Here is a 13,561-nt window from a genome sequence, read left to right on the forward strand (position 1 = left end):
TTGAAAGCACGTGCTCTGTTTTGACTTGAGAACCTATAGTTGGATTCTCCTGAATTAAGTGCGTGCAATACACGCCCCCTTGATGGGACTACAGGAGATAGGGCGGGGGAGGGGTGTGGGGCTGCACAGGAGGGAGCTGTGTCACAGGGTCCTAGTCCTTCCTGCTGATGAACTTTCCCACAATACTGAAGTGATCGCCCTGTGGCCAGCTGCCTGCTCCCCTCCCCCCGCCCCCTGCACATTTAACTTCTGGAACTCTTCTTGTTCACTAACCAGAATGTCCCCCGAGTTTTTGCCCACACATTGGTGACCTTCTCCGACTGGGTCTGCGGTGAGAGGGGCAGGGAGCTGAGGTGGGCAGGGGAGCAGGCCTGTGTAACCAGCTCCCTCTCCCTGGCCTGAGACATTCCTCTGGACACCTCCCAGAGGTCGGAGGTCGCTGCTCTGCACTGGGACATTCCGGGCTCTGTGGGGTGTGCCTGCAGGTCGTCAGGCCGGTCACTTGTGGAGAGCATTCCACTCTGCAGAGGAGATGTCCGACAACTGACTGAGCTCCAGCAGAGCTTTGAGAGGAGTGAAGTCAGCCGCTGCCCCCAGGGTCAGGCTCTGTGCAGGCAGGGCCGCATTCCCGGGAGGGGCCAGCCTGGGGGATGCAGCGCTAGAAGCCAGAGACAGCTTACACCACCTGGATACCCCAACATTCTCCCCAAGTGCAGCTCAGGCAACTGGTGAGGGTGCCAAGTCCCCTTGTTGGGGTCACCATCCTGGTCTGCCTCTGACCCCAGGGCCTCTACTCAGTGGCAGCGGGCACAGCAAATAGTTACACAGAAGGATGTTTTAAAGCTGATGAGGTTTGTTCCCCTGACAAGATGGGGCTGTGGGTCCTGCCCAGAGCTTGCTGCAGCTGCAGGTACCGGCATCTCCTTGCACTCGTCCCCAGGTACGGGAAGCTGTGCATTGGCAGGGGAAACACCGACTGGTCCCCTGCCTCTGTTCCTCTGCTGGCGTGTGGGAATGGCCCCGGCTAGGCACTTCAGAGCATCTGGGGGGGATGTGAGAGCTCAGCCAGTGACTGGGGTACTGTCCCTGAGCGTGCTTGCTTTGTGTCGCTCAAAACGGGGCTGTCTGGGGAGCCAGTGCCTGCTGCCGCCCTGGCCTGGCCTGAGACTGGCACTGCAGCCAGCTCTCCACTGGACAGGTCCTGGCAGATTTGCTGCTGACTCTGCCAGGCAGAGTCTGGCCTCTGGCAAGGGAGCGGGAGGGCGGCCAGGGTGGCTGGCAGTGATGGATACCAGGGAGGAGGGCTGTGCTCCCCAGGGCTGGCGGGACAGGGGACAGTTTTCCTTACAGGGTGTTTCCCTGCAGCTCTCTGATTTTCTTTTTTAACTAAGATGATTATTACATATCAAAAATCACCACTTAAAAGTCTACAATCCAGTAGTTATGTGCACTCATAACGTTGTGCAAGTCTCACTACAGTCAAATTCCAGGACATTTGCATCACTCTAAAAAGAAACTCAGGCCCAGGAGCTCCTGTTTCCCTTCCCTTCAGAGCGCTAGCACTTCCCCTGCTCCTTGCTGTGAGGTACCGCTGGTGTGAACGCAGGACAGTCGTCGAGCCCGGGACCTGAGGCTGGAGTGAGGTGTAGGGAAGGAACTGGACAGTGGCCGCAGGCACTTACTTACCAGCTGCGTGATTTCTGGGGGTGCTTAACCTCTCTCTGCCTTGGTTTCCTCTACTATTAAATGCGGCTAATCACTACCTACATCCTACCTTATCAGGCTGTTTGTAAGGATAAAACGAGATACAGTGTAAATAACTTTGCAACACACTCGTTAAGACCTTTGTCGCCATTTGTCTTTTTTTATTTTTTTTTACCACCACCCCACCCTGGTCCCTCTGCGTTTGTCTTATTTAAACCTCATTAATTCTGAGAGGTCAGAGTTAATATTATTCCGATTTAATACAGAAGGAAAACTGAGCCACAGAGAAGTTTATGCTAGCTAAGCGCACCCCTTCCTGGCTGGAGAGGACCCAATTCTCCCTCATTGGGAGGGTTCAGCCGAAGAGGGGTTGGCCGCTGTCCAGCACCCCGACTCACCTCTGAGTCTGTCTCTCCCTCTGGCCTCTCTATGGACACATGTTGAGTACTGGGGAAGTAAAAGATTCCACTCAGAGTCAGGCCAGTGGGCTGGAATGGCACTGCCCCTTTTTAGCCTCAGGTACAGTCAGCACCCCCTGCGTGAGGCCTCTGCAGATTGAACTTCCCGAGGCTCATGATAAAAATGGGGGAACCCTAAACCTTGGACATTGACAATAAAGCTTCAGTGAACATTGAAAATAAAGCTTCAGTGAACATCAGGTTGCATGTATCTTTTTGAATTCATATTTTTGTTTCTTTTGCATAAATATCCTGAAGTGTAATGGCTGGACCATGTGGAATTTCTATTCTTAATTTTTTGAGGACTCTCCATACAGCCTACGTGCCCATGGACAGAGGAGTGAGTAAAGAAGATGTGGCACATACACTCCATGGAATGTGCCTGACTATTAAAAGAAAATGTTGCCATTTGCAGCAACATGAGTGTAGAGGGTATTGTGCCAAGTGAAATAAGTCAGATGGAGAAATGCTAACTGTGTATGATGCTACTCAACCGTGGAAGATCAAGAAACAAAATGAATGAGCAAAACCAACCAAAAATAACCCCCTAGATTCTGAGAACAGAAAGGTGGTTACCGGAGGGGATGGGGTAGGGTTAGGGAAGGAGGCCCATGGTGTCAATTGTATAGTCATGGATGGAAAATAGACTTCATTGGAGTCATAATGTCGTGGATACAGATGGTGAATCATAATTCGGTATCCCTGAAACCCACAGAATGTTATAAACCAAAGTTACTTCAATAAAACATAAAAAAGAAAGAAATTGGGCCAGTCCCAACCTATAGGCCCAGGCAGGTGAAATCTTTCCATTTGCCTGATCAGTTTTGAAATGTCCCTCTCTGTGGAGGACAGGTGTCCTGGGCGGCATGGCCTGGGGCGGGGGGCCATGTGGCTCTGGGTTATTCTGCGAGCACCTCTGGGATGCTGAGTGGGAAGTCAGGGACAGGCTGCTCCCTTGCCGTGGCATCCTGGCCCTCATGTTTCCCATCACTGAACTTTTCCTGAAGGTTCTAGCTGCCAAGTTTCTGTCTGGTGGGACATTCTATCCTTGATTCACAATCCTGCAGAAGCACAATGTTAAGGAAGTGCATTTGCTGACCCTGTGCACAGGTGGGGGCTCAGCCTGACCCTGATGTCAGCATTTTCTCGACAGCGGTGGGACCGATTTGATGACGATGATGATGGTAATGAAAATAAATAACATCTTGATATATTGGGTGCTTGCCATGCACCAGGTTTTATAGTGTCAGTTCATTTATTCCTCATAGGGACCCAATAACAGAGATCAAATCATCGTGAGCCCCTCTAATTTCTCAGGTGAGGAAATCGAGGCTCCTGCTAGGACAGGCACCTGGCAGCTGCCAGGCCAGGCAGGAGCCCAGGCTTTCCTGACACTGAACCTGTCCCTCTAACCTCCATGTTACCCACAGCCCCGGTTCCACCCGAAATTTGGATTTGAAGAATTGGCTTTTGAAAGGGAGACACTGTTTGGCTTTGGGGTCAAGGATGCCTGAGCTGTGTCATCTGCTGACCATGGGCCACGTAGTCTATGACCTTGACCCCCTGACTTCCCACACACTATCACGCATCCAGGAAATGAGGACTTAATGTCAACATCTCTTTCATCGTCCTATCTGTCCAGAGAAATGCTACCTCAGTGAGACCTGGCGTTGGGTACAGGGTAGGGTTGTGCCCTGGAGTTGGGGAGCCCTGGAAACAGCTGGGTAGCACCTGACATCGTGGGCTTCTTTCTTAACCACATGGGCCTTACTCTTGTCATCCAGAGAGTGGGAATAACGACAGCACCTCCCGGCCCCTCACACGGCAGGATCCATGAGGTACACCTGCAAAGCCATTAGCGTGGCCTGAAGTCTGCATGCAGTGAGTGCTGTGGCTGGCCAGATAGATTTCTGGGTTTGAATGTGTTTAATAATTTCAAATTAATAATTTGAGTTTGAATAATCTTGCAAAGGAACCAAGTGTTAAAAAAAAACTATATACTTAAATATCTAAATGCACCAGAGGGTTTCCAGGTATTACCTTCTTTGTTCTTTAAAGTGTGGTGATGGAGGTTGCAGGTTCCTACTTCACAGAGGCAGGGGAGGGGCCTGGAGGGAGCAGAGGCGGCTTTCCCAGGCTCCTGGCACCCCCATCCCCCACCCTGTTCTCCACCCACCCAGCCACATTCTGCACTGTCATCAGGAGCCCTTCTGTTTCCCTCCCATTCTGTAAGAACAACGACCCAACAGCCCACTCTGACTTTGTGCCTGCCCTGGCTCCCGAGGTGACCCACGCTTGGCCCTGCAGCCAAGTGGGTGCCCTGTGGAGGGCACAGTCTACACCCGGGCCCCTCTCTTTGCTCTTTTGGTACAAAGGTCACAAGAGTGACCCCCGATGTTGGTATTTAGCGTGCCGTTCCTGTGGGATCTTGCCCCCACCCAGGGAGGCCCTGGGAGCTCAGCAAGTTTGCAGGATAAAGCAAAATGGGCGTGTCCTGGTCCTTACAGCCACCCTGCCTCTACATGGGCGTGCACCCCAATTCTCGGTACTTAGAGGCACCCAGCACTGGGTGGGCTCAGCTCCTTGCCTCCCCAGAGCCTCAGAGAGCTGTGGAGTCTCAGAAGCTGTGTATCTAGGGCAGCCTGGAGTGTACCCCAGTGTGGAGCCGCAAGAGCCGACTTCACTTTTCACCAGATGAGTGTGGCTGTGGGGACCATGATTCGCAGGGTGGGATCAGGAGGAGGGAGGCCAGGCTGGCTTGTGGCAGTGACACTGCAGAGGAGGGTGAGAGGTGCTGGAGGTACTGATGACAGCTGGGGTGGGGGGGAATCTAGGAAACCCCCTTCTGTCTGGGGGTCATGGCGTCTCCATTGGCAAAAGGGGCCAACTGAGGAGAGATGCGGGTCTGAGCGATGCGAGAGCTGATTCCACCTTATTGGTGATAACTCAGCACGTGTATCCCTCATATTCTGACTGCAGGGAGGGGTGCCTCTGCCCCAGCTGGAGAGACCTTTGTGGCCCTCTGACTCTGTGGACAGTCACCGGGTCCACTTTTGGTCACACCTGCAAACTTCTGTCCATCCACCTGTTCTTCCTCCTTCGCTCGTTTCTTTCCTTATCCTCCCATACACCTCAGTGGTTATCGAGTGTCTTTCATGTGTCAGGAGCTACAGAATCAAAGGTGAAGTAAGATGTGGTTCTGTTTGGATCAGCTGAGTCCGCGGAAGAGAAGCCGCATGGCCACAAGTGTCTTCACATGGTGCGTGGGGGGATCTTGGTACCTCCTCTAAATGCAGGGTGCAGGTGGACAGGGCTGCTGAGGTTGCTGAATGTAATTCATGAAAATCAGGAGGAAGAATTGTTGGTTTAAAGAGGATTTTCTCACTCTCTGCAGCAGCCCTCTGCACATGTGTGTGTGTGTGCGTGCTTGTGTGTGTGTGTGTGTGTGCGCACACCAGAGGTTACAGAGAGGATGTGAACCAGCCCATTGGTAGCCTTGGGGATCTCACCATCTCTAGGGAAACCCAGGTGCCCAAGTTCTCTGCCACGGGTACCTCATCTCCTAAACCCCCTAGATGGGGGTTAAGTGACTGGAAGATACTGGTGAGGGTATCTAGGGATGGGTGTGGTGCAGTGCCCCCCGCCCCCCATGTCTTCTGGCCTTTGCTTGGTGCTGTGTTTTCCACCACTATAAATGCTCATTTCCATAATTATTGTTTAGCATTTAGAGAGCAGCTATTTTACTCTCGGTGTTCTTTGTAGCCAGGAGGGTGTCCCAGTTCATGCCAATAAAATTTCCATTTACTCTGGACATCAACCATGCTGATTAAAAAAAAAAAAACATAAATTATTTACTGAAATGGAAGTTCAGCTTACGGTAATAATGCATTAGTTCAGCTAGCCATGAAACCTGTTATAGGGTAATAAATTTTTTTTTTTATTTTCCATCCTAAAAGATATTTGCCAGTAACCTACACATGACCTTGAGCTGATCAATTTTCAAAGATGTCACTGAAGGCAGGGCATAGAAGGAAGGAGAGAAACAGAGGGTTTTTTTTTTAATAGCTCAGTTTTAGGCAATTGTCAGCTAATAGTTGTCATCTCACAACCAGCAGGAAAAAAGAAATGAAAATATGTATTAAATTTCGTATGTTGTAAGGACCAGGCCTTAAAAATGCCTTTGAAATCGAGCTTTTATTTGATAAGATACATAAATCTGAAAGCTAGCGAGAAGGCCTATTTGGGGACACAAGGAGTCCCAATTGCCCAGACCATTTGTCATTTTTCATGAGCCTGGAGCCTTGAAGAATAAAGTCAGCCGGTGGTGCTGTCTTCATCTTTAAAAATGTTGTATTTATGGACCAAGATCGATTTAATGTATCTCACAATGTCTCTGATTCTGCTCTCGGCCATTTGCTGACTAATGTCTCCAGCAGAGAAGAGCAACGAGCAAGTTCATGAATTATGACTTTGACATTCTCTTATCAAGACTATTCTTTATTTTAAGAGTGTCTGCTTTGATTAAAGCCATTAGAGCCAAGAGAAAATAAAAATGTGTCTGGATTTTACATGCCTTGCATTTCATAGCAGGAACCTGATGAAGTCTACATCTTAATTCTTACACTACTGAGGCAAGTGATAAGGACAAACCTTAAAAATTAAACTACTTCCTCCTCAAATACCTGGTTTATACTTGTGCACTTTTTCTCAAAAACATTTTTATTTCTTGACATAACCTGATTGCTGCAAAAATTATTTCAAAAGTGGCCTGGTTGAAATATGTGTTGGGAGATGGGTTATGAGTGAAACTAGAAACACCAATACCAACTTATTTTTATATTCACTACCATAAGAAAGATTGCACATGAAATATACATGACAGGAGTGACAAATTATCTAAGACTCACAATGAAGGTGACCTAATGATTATTTTCAAGCTTTAAGAGAAAGCTTCAAGGTCTCATCCTCCTCAGCTTAGCCACAGTTGTGTGGCTGATAGTTTGCATTCTTGAAATGGCCAATGTTTTTCCAAGTCTGCCACATGAAATCCTCAAATCCCGCTGTCACTGTGTTTCAAGGTAACTTAGCACTTGAAATGGAAGATGCTTTGGGGTCTTTATTTAATCTAGCTGGAACTGTGAGGCAGGTCATTCTTCAAACTCCCAGATCCCTTGGCTCTGTCTTTGACTACATCTCCTGGCAAAGCATTGTTTTTGATCTCTTTTCTCTGTCTGTCTTCCCTACCTCTACAGAGGGTCTCGATTTTCTTTTCATCTGCTTCCTTTCTCTCTTCCAAGCCTGCACTCTAGAAATCTCTATTCTCACGGGGCTTCCAGCTTTGCCTTTCTCTTCTGTTCCCAGCCCCCACAAGTCACCCTGTGTGTGTGGAACTGAATCTCACGTAGGAGGGAATAGTCTCCTGGCAGATGTTGTGTTGGCTTTATAGAGAAGCATAAACAGCGACACAATTAATGACAGTATTTCTTACCGTGGATAATGGCCTTTGTATAACTGGCAGCCAGGACACACTGCATGTACCTTGTGCACTAGACATTCTTTGCATTAACTCCCTCCTGTTGTCTGTTCGCTTAGATCTGTCAAATACCTATTGACTAGCAGATCATATTGCATTGACCAAATTGTGTTTCTTCCAAATCACCTACCTATGGATGAAAGCTCTCAAGCTTGGTTGGGACTACTATCACAGCAGATTTAAGCTTCACGCACACCTCAGGGGATAAAGAAAGCTTTTCCGTTGTCTTTTCCCCATAAATTTTTGAGCATCGCTTTGACTTCTGACAATGTCAACTAAGGAAATATTAGCTTAAGAACAAACTTGTCATTACAGACTTTGTATATTCCTGTGCTGGGCTAATGCACATTAACTGGTGAATTATCTTTGATTTGGCATAGATAGAGCTATAGATGTGGGTGTGATGATAGACATTCCTATAAAATGCTACTCCTCCATACCTTCTATGCAGATCAGTTTGAAACCACTACACAAGATAGCTGCATTTAAATTTCAGATGGGGGGAGAAAGTTGTAAGTTTAATGCCTGTCAGCCTGGCTGAGTGAGTGATCAGTAAGTCAAATGATTCCTTTGGTCCTGTACCAGAGCTGGGAGGTCCTTGTGCTCGTGGGTCCTGGAGTCCTTGGGGGCCCGAGGTCTGTGTTTAATGTGAGACTGAACACAGAATATTTTGCGAGTCAGTGGGATGACCCAGGACGTGCTTTGAGAGGGCTGAGTGATGGGATAATTAGAACCAAGCAGACAGCGGGGTGGATGGTTTGGCTGCAGATAATAGCTTGTTTGCTAATTGCCAACACCAGATTTTCTGGGCAATTAGACATTTGGTTTGTTCCAAGACCTTCTGTGCAAATGTGTACACATGGCCGCAGGCCCTCCAGGTAGCAGGTGGACAGAGGGCGGCTCCCAGTGCAGAATGGCATCTCCTGCTGGCTGCCCAAGGGGCTGTGGGCAGGGCAGTTCTCTCACCAATATCTGGGAGAACCCTCTGACCGAGTGCCCTAGTGGAGAGGCTGAAGTTCCCCTACAGTTATGGAAGGAGGTGCCCTTGTGCTGGGAAATTAGCAAAGAAGGCGCTAATTCTCCACTCCCTTTTCAAGAGCATTGAGCCATAGATCTAGTAGGAATCAGAAATCACATCCCCTCCTAGATGAGCAAATTGATTTTTTAATTAAAAAATTTTTATTGCAGCAAAGTATATAAATATAAAATTTGCCATTGTAACCATTTTCAAGCACACAATTCAGTGGCAGTCAGTACATTTACAGTGTTGTGCAACCATCACCACTATCTGTTTCCAAAAGACAAACTCTGTACCTGTTAACCAATACTTCTCCAATCTTCCTTCTCCCTAGCCCTGATAACCTCTAATCTAATTTCTTTCTTAGTAGAAGCATAGATAAATTTGTTTATTCCTGGCATTTCATATGAGATTTATATGTTTGTCCATTTATACTCAATGTATTTCACTTAGCATGTTTTCTAGATTCATCCATGTTGTAACACATATGAGAATTTTATTCCTTTTTACAGCTGAGTAATATTCCTATTATATGGCTAGACTACATTTTGCTTGTCCATTCTTCTGTTGACAGACACTTGGGTTGTTCCCACTTTGGGGTTATTTTGAGTAATGCTGTGATTCACATGCTCAGGGCAGATGCCTAGGAGCAGAATTGCTGGGTTACACGTAATTCTCTATCTGACCTTTTGAGGAAGCATAAACTGTTTTCCATAATGACTGTGCCGTATATATTTGGTGGAACGCAGAATATATAAATACATAGGTACATGTGTCCTAATTTCTTTACATGTTTGCCAGCATTTTTTATTTTCATTTTCTAAATTACAGCCAGCCTTGTGGAGTGGGTGTGAGATGGTATTTCACTGTGGTTTAGCTTTGCATTTATCTAATAACTAATTATGTGAAGTGTCTTTTCATGTACTTGTTTACCATTTCTGTGTCCTCCTTGAGGGAAGGTTTATTTGTTTACTTATTTCTGTACTGCTTCTGCGCCTTTCTCCCAGAGGTTGAAACTGAGGCTCACCAGGAGGAGAGACCATTAGAAGGGAGGCAGCTGTGCAGACTGGAGACTTCATGTTCATCTTTCATGAGTCATTTCATTTCAGTCCCTTGGCCCACCTGGACCCACTATAATGATGTTCTTGAGTTCTCATCATACTGGGGAAAAAACATCAGTTAGAGCCTGGGGTTCACCAAAGTGCCCAGGCAGCAGAGCCAGATGGAGCCCCTCCTGGATCTCTCTCATAGGCAGACACCTTATACTTTCTCAGACACCTTATATTCTCTGCTATTGTTTTAGCAAATTACCCATTTTTTCCCTGCCAGGTATTCAGCTGTGTGCTGAGTGCAGCAGTATTTGCTTAGCCCCCAAGGGCACCTGGTATTTGCAGCCATCCAGGGTCTGGCCGTTGGCTCTGCATGAGACCTTGCTTATTTTGCTCTGCCAACCCTGCCAGTCTGGGTAGTGGGCAGGAGGGCACTGTGGCACTTCTAACACTGACCACGGACAGTGTCACTGCTCTTGGGTGCTCATTCCTGGGCAAGATCTGCTGGGCCTTGGCAAAGTTTCAGAGCAAACGTCTGTGTGTGAATAATCACAAGAAGAGCAGGACAGTCAACAGCAGACCCTCCATCCCAGGCCCCAGGCATGCTAACCTACCTGTCTGCCCTGGGTTTTCTTTTTGAATGTCAAAAACATTCAGTATCACTGAAGAGAGATGAGTTTGCCATGTTCTGGTGGAGCCTGATGCGAGAGGGAGGGAGAAAGTAGATGTATCGATTAAACCAGAAAGTTCTTTCTGGAAGCTGCAGTCATGTCTTTTATTCCCATGATAGGATTGTTAGCTTTGGGGGAGTGCCACATCTCTTTGGGAATCTGAAGGAGATAGATACTCTTCCATGAAAATGCATGCAAAAACTTGCACATCACTTCATGGGGCGGCAAGTTGTTGTTGTTCATAATAGCGCCTGGGTTAAAAACCAGCTCTGCAGACCCATGAACCAGGACTGAGGCCTTCTGGGGCATGGGCAGTGTCTGCCAAGGGGATTGAGTGGCATCTGGTGAGAGGCCTGGTGGTCACTGCTAGTAAAGGAACACTTCATTCTGTCAAGGTTTAACATACCAACTTCTAGGGGTGCTGAGCCGGACACCCCACCTTCTTATTGGGGCTTCAGCCTTTGCCACCACGTTAATCTCTGTAGGAGCACAGCCTCCGCCTGCTTTCTGCTCCCAGGCTGCCTCTGCTAAAGAGTGTACTTTGTCTTTCCTTTCAGAAACGGCCCCCACATCTGCATATTCATCTCCAGCCCGGAGTCTGGGGGACACAGGAATAACGCCTCTGTCCCCTTCCCATATTGTGGTAAGAAATGAATATTTACGTGCTGATTGCCTTTGTCTTCTGGGTGTGCTCTAATGCCATTGGCAGCCCCTCACCTTCATTCCTGGGGGGATTATATTGCCCTGGTACAAGCCCTATGAGCCTTGCTAAGCAGCTTCCTTCACTCCCCCTCTCCGCCCCCAATGCTGAGCCTGAAAGGGCTTTCTTCTATGGTGTGGTTTGTACTTTGGAGCCAGTGGCCTGGGTGGGTACAAAGAGCAGGCGGTGGAGAGGAGGGTGGAGAGGCAGGCTGGGGGTGGGGGGGTTGCAGTGCAACCCTTTAAAGATTCAGAGCTTGGAGACTGCGAGGCCCCATCTGGCCATGGTGTTGTCAACTGCAGTGACTGCTGTGCCCCAAAGCCTGGGGCTGCAGGACACTCCTGCAGCAGCTCCCGTGGGGGAGAGGACTGCGGAGGATGTGCTGGCAGTGAGAGGGCTGGAGACTGGGCTGTGATCCCCAAGGGCCCCCATGACAAGAGGATATTGTGGGCAGCCATTCAAAGGGGTGTACAGTAGCTAGCACAAGAAAAGGACTAGCGGACGGGGGGCTTTGCTGGGTGGTAAACTGCTTAGATCTGCAAGGAAGACCCCCAGAGAAGAACCTGAAGCCACACTTTGGGTGCTGGCTTACCCCGTTTTGACACAACTGCTCCGTGTGGCTTTGCAGGCACTGTGTCTGGGAGCTCCCTGCGTCTGGGAAGCCCAGGGGGCCTGGCCTCCTCCCTGGGTCCCGAAGGTTCCTGCCAGAACTTCAGAGTGACCTTGGGGGGCTGGAGGTAGTACTAGAAAGGTGGGACTCTCACCCCTGCTCTACCAATGCACACCAAACCTGCAGTTTATTGGCTTTATCATTTTTAATTCTGAGTATTAAAAAAAAAACTACAGTGCTTTCAAAAAGGAGGGTGGAGGGGCATCAGCACCATCCACCTGTTCAGCCTTCTGGCTGATGACACTAGAGTGAGTTTTCACGTTTTCTCCACATGTTAAGTACATGTATACCCACACACCCAACATATATTCTCTGAACTGTGGGTTAGAGGAGAGAAGCCACATGGAAGGTGCCCTGGTGACACCCAGGGGTGCTGCCCCTCAGGTGCCAGAACTTAGACACAGGCCTCTTGGACTAGGGTCAGCCTCCTTTTGCTTTCCAGCTTCACTGAGATAGAATTGACATTGTAAACACCTGAGTGTCTAGTTTAAGGTGCTAATGGGATGATTTGGTGTTTGCTGAGTGAAATAAGGCTGGGGGGAGAAAGACAAATACAGCACGATCTCACGTACATGCGGAATTGAACCCACCAGCCGGGGAACACCCACAGGTGCGGGGTGCATGGTTTGCGGGGTGCATGGTGAGCCAAGAGAGAGCTGGTGCCCTCCCCACCCAGCTTGCCCTTTCTCCTCTGTTTCCTTTATAATGACTTTGAAAAGGGACTGGTAAGAAAAAAAAAATTATTTTGCTTTAAAAATTTTGAAAAAGAAATTTAGGAAAATTCTAAAAAGACGTTTTGGAACCCTGGAATGGCCCAGCCCACTCGCTTGCAGCTGGGGAGAGGTGCTAGCCCTGAGGCCTGGGCCTTCCAGGGTCATGTGTGATGCTGGCAGGACCAGCAGGGACACATGGGTGGGCCGGGCACCTGGGAGGTGTGTGCCGGGACGGGAGGGGAGCGGGCAGGTGGTGTCCACAGCGGCCATTGTGTCATTGGGCTTCCAGCCCTGATGGTGACTCTGTGATCAGCCTGATTGGTGGCAGGTGGTGAAGGAGCTGGTGGGGGTGGGTGGCAGAGGGCAACAGGTAGGCACCTCACCCGATCAGCCTGGCCCTTCACTGGGGCACCTCCATTTCACCCTGAACCTCAGGCAGACTTGATCTTCTGCCTGCAGCGGGGTGTCCAGCTGGGCAGGGCGGCACCAGCTGTGTGTCTGCCTGAAAACCAAACTCAGCCACCCTGTCCCCACACCCCGTGGTCACTGGGTATTTCCGCAGAATGATGCCGACCCCAGCGTCTCAGAGCAACAGGCATTTCTGGTGGTGGTGGCCATCGACTTCGGGACCACGTCCAGCGGCTACGCATACAGCTTCACCAAGGAGCCAGAATGCATCCATGTGATGAGGTAAGGGTGCTGTGGGTGGGGCGGCGAGGACCGGCACCCTCTTTGGGCCTCTAGAAACCTGGGGGCCAGGAGAGGGATTAGTCAGTGAGCCTGTGAAGGGCTCGTCGGCAACGAGGCCTGGATCCCGCCTCTGCTCGGCCCAAACTCACTGTGCCAGCTTGGCCAAGTCGGGTCTCCCTGGGGCTCCAGTTCTGGCCTGTAAAATTAATTCTGGGGTTGTGGGTCTGAGGCAGGGCCTGGACAGTATGTTTGATTCCAGCCTGCAGCTCGAGTGACAGGTGCCAGCTGACACGGTGTCTGAGGGAGGCCATCCAGGCACCAGTGCTGCCTGTCACTCTGGTCGCTGAGCCCTGGG

The 13,561-nt window shown here is 49.3% G+C and overlaps 1 protein-coding gene across 2 annotated transcripts in view; it reads left to right on the plus strand.

Moving 5' to 3' along the window:
- Window positions 1-13,561, plus strand: part of HSPA12A (heat shock protein family A (Hsp70) member 12A) — a 124,390-nt gene that overhangs the window by 82,843 nt on the left and 27,986 nt on the right. For both annotated transcript variants that reach the window (XM_037496559.2, XM_037496562.2), the window contains 2 exons: window positions 10,991-11,076; window positions 13,079-13,206. In XM_037496559.2, the coding sequence (XP_037352456.1) occupies window positions 10,991-11,076; window positions 13,079-13,206 (214 nt within the window). The remainder of the gene's footprint in view (window positions 1-10,990; window positions 11,077-13,078; window positions 13,207-13,561) is intronic.

Source organism: Talpa occidentalis, unplaced genomic scaffold, assembly GCF_014898055.3.
Source record: "Talpa occidentalis isolate TD23 unplaced genomic scaffold, MPIMG_talOcc4v2.1 talOcc4.8, whole genome shotgun sequence".
Taxonomy (NCBI): Eukaryota; Metazoa; Chordata; class Mammalia; order Eulipotyphla; family Talpidae; genus Talpa; species Talpa occidentalis.